Source organism: Schistocerca americana, chromosome 2 (genome assembly GCF_021461395.2).
Source record: "Schistocerca americana isolate TAMUIC-IGC-003095 chromosome 2, iqSchAmer2.1, whole genome shotgun sequence".
Lineage (NCBI taxonomy): Eukaryota > Metazoa > Arthropoda > Insecta > Orthoptera > Acrididae > Schistocerca > Schistocerca americana.
Genome location: NC_060120.1, coordinates 589,479,107 through 589,486,626, shown reverse-complemented (window position 1 = coordinate 589,486,626; position 7,520 = coordinate 589,479,107). Strand labels below are relative to the sequence as shown.

The 7,520-nt window shown below is 38.7% G+C and overlaps 1 protein-coding gene across 1 annotated transcript in view; it reads left to right on the top strand.

Moving 5' to 3' along the window:
* Positions 1–968: 968 nt before the first annotated feature.
* Positions 969–7,520, top strand: part of LOC124595831 (brachyurin-like) — a 52,035-nt gene continuing 45,483 nt past the window's right edge. The window contains exons 1-2 of the mRNA XM_047134728.1: positions 969–1,079; positions 4,020–4,086. Of these exons, the coding sequence (XP_046990684.1) occupies positions 1,011–1,079; positions 4,020–4,086 (136 nt within the window). The 5' untranslated portion in view covers positions 969–1,010. The remainder of the gene's footprint in view (positions 1,080–4,019; positions 4,087–7,520) is intronic.

Genomic DNA, 7,520 nt, shown 5'->3' with positions numbered 1-7,520 from the left:
CATTTTACAATAATCTTACAACTAGCAATGCGCAAACATACCTTCAGTAGTCTTGAGTTTCTCAAAAAATTAATTCAATAATATTAGTTCCTCTTATTATAATAGTTAGCTGATGTCTCTGTACATCCGTTTACAACCTCTTGTAAATCATAGCTGGTGGCTGGCAGCCACACTGCTCCTCTCAACCTCTCGCTTCAGACCTGCTACCGACTCGCTTCACTTCTCGCTTACTACTGACTTCCTACGAACGCTAAAGTGCGCTGTCACCTGCCAACAATGCTTTCTGGTGCAGACAATCCCTCCTACCATTACAAAATGTATCAATGCGCGGTCTTTCCCGCTCTTTTCTTAAAATGTATCCATACGCGGTTTCTCCGTCCTTTTTAAAATAATGTCAATACTTTGGTGCAGACATTCCCTGCAACCAAAATTATTTCCAACATGACAAATATTAATTATTCCTACTTAATCCTATTGATAAAAATATAAACATCGTTCATTAATTGTGGTTTGACAATAGACAATAGAAATACACACTTCTTACAACATAACATCACATACTCTGTCACATGCCCTTATTCCTATGCTCCTGCCACTCTGGTTGCTTCACTTTTTTGTTAGGTAATATAAATTGTTTCTACACCTAGATTAGGCTGCTTAATGCATTGTTTTCTTATTAGGGAGGAGCCGGTTTCAAATCCCCATCGTGCTGCCCCAATCAGGATGCTCCACAGTTTCTCTCAATCATAGCAAATGCATATCAAATAACAATGCTGTCGACTGTGTGCTAAACCAGTAAATCACTCCTTGTTCTTTCGATCCTGTACCACGACCTGTAATTTGGAAATCACTGTTATCTTTCCAATTTTACAGATATCATAGTCCTCTGAGAGTTTCAAAGTCCGTTTTGTTAGTTTTATCTTGAAATCTGAATCTGAATTTGATAACTCATTTGTCAACAAGTCTGCACAATATCGAGTATAAAACGGAGCGATGCGTCTGATACCCATATGTGCGGGTGGAAGACCACAATGAACGTGTTGGCTATATTGCTTTTTGCCGTGGCCGCTGCCGTTCAGGTAAAATGTGTTGCAGTCACTTTAGCACATATACTATAAGTGCAGCAAACAGACTGAGTCATTCAATGGAGATTTTGAACATTGTGTAGATTATTCTGAGGCTACCGTCAATGTATTTACTGCTTTTAAGCAATCTTACCACCAAACTTACATCAGTGCTTATGTAGACTGGTTCAAACAATTAGGCAATAGAACATTACACTGCAGTCGAAAAGCCAGTTGTGTACTGATCAGCTGTGCTGAAATACGTCGATTTGACAATGGTTAAGGTTATACCTGGTATATTTTTTATAACAGGGTTTGATTTATACTCCCAAGTTATTTAGTAGCTATCCTAACTGATAATCTCATAATCAACGTAGCTTCGCAATACGATTCGAGGAATTTTAAATGAACTACATTGAGATTCATTCGTTAATGTCACATAAATCATACTTACGTGATAATCATAATAATAAGAATCTGTCAAAATATGCAAAATACGCAGTTCCATAAGAACACAGAGTTCAAAGATACACAGTGCATCAAATGATATAAATTTCTCAAAGAGCTAATGTGCTTGCTAGGAAACATCTATGACTATAGAATTTTGTTCATCTAAGCCAGAACTACAAATGCTGATCTATACTTTACGAATTTAATTTAAAAGTCTTAAGTAAGAGAAAATGTAGCTTAGCTTACGGAAGTATTATCCTTTTTCTAGTTAGGTCACATATAATATAATTTTTTTATCTTTTTTCTCCAAGTTCCTGAAGTAATTCACATTCTAAATATTAAAATACCACATCATATGAAGAGAGCAGACTTTGTTGTGTACAAAGTCCAGAATCAATGTCTATGATAATGAATGGAAACATGCGTGAATCTACAGCGACAATGTAATATGTAATTATCGAGTATTTCTGAACATGGTACAATTTTTAACATGTTCAATAATTTCCGAAAATTTTATTGCTATTATTATTTTAATTTTTCAAACTTCTCCAATAAATTTCACTGTTTCTTAGCAGCAAATTGTGTGAATAAACTATGTATTCTATCGCAAATAATTTGTTAGAATGTAGTGATTCAGGTAGTTGAATAATTTTAGTAGCACATCACTGCTAAGAGAACTGAATGAAAGCTTACAGACTTTATATGCACGCTAACAACATTTGTAATGTAAACCATTTCATATGTTGTCATAATTTTCACAACAGAACACCTGATTAATGAATGCTTTGTTTCTATTGAATGTTTTTAAGCATATGTCCTAACTAATCATTTTACATCCGTCATGCAGGCAAACGTGCAATCCCCACTCTCCCATTTTATTATTGAGTAATTCTGTTTGATTACATTTCATGACTGCCATCAATCAAGAGCCTGAAGGAAATGTTCTGAGCATTGCAGGCCCTTCGCTCCCCTAAAAGACAAACTTTCGACTGGGTATCCACAATCACTGCCATTCCGCACTTGTTAATACGTTTTGTACATTAGATCTGCTGTTATTACTTCATGACAGCTTCAGTACAGTATTAATTTCATTTACTTTAGGCTCCCTCATGTTTGTGTGGAGCTTCACATCCTTTGACGATTTATCTGGTAATACAAAGTGAAGAACCAACCACATCAATTTTAATGATTTTGTGTGGACAATTTACTCATATTGATTACTGTTTTAACTTCATTAATTCTGGTTGTTTATGGGCATGTACATTGGTAATGCATGTAACTCCCAACAAATTGTAAAATAATTTGTCACCACAGACGCGATCTTGCTCGATTCTAGTTCAGTATTAATACATGAAAGAATTTGCTGCCTTAGTTGATTACTTGAAAACTAGCTGTTTCCTCTACCTGTGCTTGCATATCAGTAGTTTTGTTAGGATGAGTGATGGTGAGTAAGCTACTGTACATGAAGTAACCTCAGCTGCCCTCACGTGTCTGCTTGTTTGGGTAGGTTTAGCTCAGGAAGTGTACCATACACGCCGCACACCCTCCCCCTCCCTCCATCACATCCCCTACTCCAGTTCACAACAAGGCTGCACGCACACAGCGTTGTTGCTGAGCGGTGCAGGCGTGTTCCATCCGTTATTTCATCATTTTAGGTGCAGGCTTTTTTTATTTTCTAAAATATCCTGTGTTCTTCCTCGAGATTAAAGCTGTCTCTATATCACATTTTATGGTTCAGCAGTTTAGTCGTGAAACCATAACTCAGATACTTTCGCGCATATTATGGTACAGCATGAATTAAAAACATTGAGGATTGTGCAAGCATTGGCTACGTTACATTGAATCGTATTTTGTAAAACATACCAAGCAAAAAATGCATTTTCTCAAGTACGATAAAGTTCACAAGTCAAAGATTAAACAGCTTTCTCAAAGAGCAAATATTTTCTCCTAATTCACTTAATATTCCTCAAATCAATAAATTTCTTAAATTACACACTTTTTTATAGTATCCTGCGTTCTGCCATAGCGTTCAAGCTATCTCTGTACCAAATATAATCAAAATCGAATCAGCGCTTAAGTCGTGGAAAAGTAACAGACACACACCCTTTCGCATTTACAGAACCTTAAATTACGATATTTTTTCTGTATGTAGCCGCAGTCCACGCTCAAGTTACCTGTGAAAACCCCACTAAAATTCGTCTTTAAAATAGAGAGACAGCCACAACAGTTTTACAGCATCATTATTAGTATAGTTACAGGTATTAAATTAGGATATTTTTTATTGACCCGATTTGACAGATCATAGCCTATATGTTGTCGCAGTCTACGCTCAAGTTACCTGTGAAAACCCCACTAAAATTCGTCTTTAAAATAGAGAGACAGGCATAACTTTTTTTACAGCATCATTATTAGTATAGATACAGATATAGAAGATGACGTATTTTCGACGTATGGTTTTGCTGAACACGATATCAACAAAAATGTATAACATTCCTTTGTTGACAGGCGCTGCCCCAGTATGCGACGCTACAGCGCAATCTTACACCAATGGTGAAGACAAAGCCACTTGTGCGTAAGTATTTCTATAATGTACGAGTACCAGAGAAAAATTATGTTTCACAGCAGTATTTAATTCACTCTTACTTAATCCTCGAATCCGTGACATTTTATAACTGGTTGCTTACTTATTGGCGACCTTTAAATCCGCGTATCATAGAATACGTATTTCTCGTAGCAGCAGAGTCATACGTCGCAAATTGTGTGTCATTGCTTAACGCCATATTGTGCCTATCACTATTTAGCTGTTGTACATCTATCTGTTCTGAAATGATACGATGTTCTAAATCATATTTGTTGAAACTAACATAAATTTTAAAATTATCTGCACATACACTAGTTCAGTACATAAAATCTCCTTTAAGTCTTTTCTGCCTGGTCATTCTAGCAAACGTTCTTTGCATACGTGTTATTCATGTCCAAGGTCTTATACAAAGTACCCATGAAATAACTGTAGAATCTTCGCACGCTGCTACCTGCCTCCCTACATTATCGATCAGTTGTTATTTCCGCCAGGTCCTCTGAGCGGAAAACACAGTGTGTCATGCCTCTGCGGCACATGTGTAGTATCCTGGTGCCTTTAGTACTATAAGTAAAAGCTGGGGGCTCTATCCTCACAACTATAGATAGATTGATAGAAACAAAAGTACAACAGTGAACTCAATGTGGAGCAAGGATTTTCTGCGACATATGTAAGAAGAAACTGACAAAAAGCAAACAAACTCTGGACAACGCTAACAAAATGATAATATAAGAAGTGTGGGGAATGGATAAATCGTACTATTGTTTTGCTACGTACTTGACGCTGCGGTATGACGTGGTAAGCGCGTTCGGTCATTGAGAACGCAAAAAAATTCATCTCCTTCAGGAACTACATCGTAAGATCCCTCCGAGGCGATTGATCTCTTGTCCACCATCAACTGAATGTGCTTATTTGGTTGTTAGGTTAAATGTTTCTTTTAGTTACCGATTAATACAGCTGGCATCTTCGTCAACTCGGAATGCGCCCTTCTTACATAACATACTGATAGCCATGTATGGAGGCAAATGCAGTGTTTCTTGACTTCAGAAATCCTTCTTTCTCATTACTACACAAAGAGTTAATAACGAAATTGCTATTGTGTAGGATATAAAGTGAGACTCGTATCTTGTTTGAGAATTTGTTGGTCTAAGGCGCGGCACTCATGGACTGTGCGGCTGGTCACGGCGGAGGTTCGAGTCCTCCCTCGGGCATGGGTGTATGTGTTTGTCCTTAGGATAATTTAGGTTAAGTAGTGTGTAAGCGTAGGGACTAATGACGTTAGCAGTTAAGTCCCATACGATTTCACACACATTTGAACATTTTTTGAGAATTTGTTAGTATGGAGGGCACATCATGTTACCTTAACAGGACAGTCACCTATAGACGTAGAACTCCAAGCATGCCGCAGGGAAGTGCTTGGAAACCATTACTGTTAATATTGTTATATTAATTACCTGGCAGTCAAATTTAATAGTTATCTCAGATTTATGTAGATGATATTCTACCTTTAATGAAGTACAGTGTGTAAAATGCCACACAAAATCATGTCAGATATTAATAAGACTTCAAAGCTGTGCTAAAATCGGAACCTTAAATGTTCAGAACGTTGAAATTGGGAATTTTACAAAATGGGAACAGGAAGTATAAATATTGGGTCCGGCAAAAAGACCTCCTGTTTTTGCAGAGGCCACTGTGTGAGTTTTCATGGGGTTACTGATGTGGACGAGGTATCGATCAGTAGCGTACATGCCATTTTCAGCAGGCGCCTTCTCTCTTCTTGAGGAGAAATCGCCTGCCCCCTACGTCACCTGATTTATTACTTTCTGATTCTTTTTTTCCTTTGTGGACGCTTGGAGGCTGAAGTGCACCAACATATACCCACAACTCTGCAAGCACGGAAGTAGGCAATCACCCAGGAAGTAGCTGCCATTACACAGGAAATAACACGAAAATGGACAGCTCCTTAAGGCTTCCTTAATGTGTCAGCAATGGAAGACGACACGTACTATCTTAAAATGGCATAGTATTTGTTGTTCACAAATAAAACTCCGTATCTTTCTATCTTTGACGGTATCCACATTTGAAACACGGGAGGAGTTTTTACCAGATCCTGTGCAATATCAATGACTCATGACCGGAACCAATAAACTCACACAAATATATGGGCGTAACAGTTTGCGAGTTGTTAAACAGAGTCATCGTATGGGCTCAGTTGTAAGTAAAACAGGTGTTAAGAGTTCAGTTCAGTGATAGAATATAGGGAAACTGCAGTTAGCCTTCGAAGTATTTTACATACAGAACACTCGTAATGCAACCGATTCTGCGATATAACTCATGTGTGTCGGACCAATATCACATAGGATTGAGAAGGAGTATATGCCACTTGGAATGCTCTGCGGGTCGTATTTCCACAAAGCAACAGGAAGTTGTATACAACTGGAACTAAGTATTCGCCTCAAGATATGTAAGGCAGTTCAAGTACGTTCAATAACTGCTTAAATTGAATGTCATATAAGAAAGAAAAACACCCAAAACTCTTACAGACTGGTCCTTCATTTGTTGAACATCTCCACTAATCTCGCAACAGATGACTTACTGGCAGTTTTTTATTTTTACCACTAGGGCAGCTCAGGGTTAAGGAAGTTATGTACTTCTGGCAGGCCCTGTCGCAGAATTATATGTCTATGACCTACGGTAGTCAACCACGACACCGCCACTTCTCTAGGACCGGAGTTCTAGGCAACCCATAGCAGCCCCTAACTATTCCGCATCCACGTGCGTCAGCTATTAGAATGGATGACGGGCGAGCTAGCGCCATCATCAGCAACCCCTCTGAGATTAACCATTGGGATTTAATGGATCCGCCAGCCCAGTCCCACAGCTTGCTCTTGGTGGGAGACTCACATTGTTCTCAAAGCTATCATTCATTCTGCTGGTTCTGCCATAGATGCCACGTTGTTACTACATATCGACGTTTTCTGGTCGTCTTCCGAGCAGGAATTAATTATTGCGTCGATGAATCAGCACTTGCACGTACAACACTTGGACATTCTCTTAATGTGTCTCTACAGTGAGGTGACTCATTCGGTACCTCCTAATATCGTGTTGCCCAGCGTAGTGAAGCAACAAGTCGTTGTAAGTCCAATGCATAAATATTGAGCTATACTGCCTCCATAGCCATCCATAATTGCGAAAGAGTTGACAGTGCAGGATTTTGTCCACGTACTGACCTCTCTATTATGGTATAAATATACTATGGGGTTCATGTCGGGAATTCTAAGTGGCCAAATCATTCGCCCGAGTTGTCCAGAATGTTCTTCACACCAGTCGCGAACAACTGTGGCCCGGTGACGTAGGGCATTGTCATCCATGAAAATTCCATCGTTCTTTGGGAACGTGAAGTATATGTATAGCTGCAAGTGGTCTCC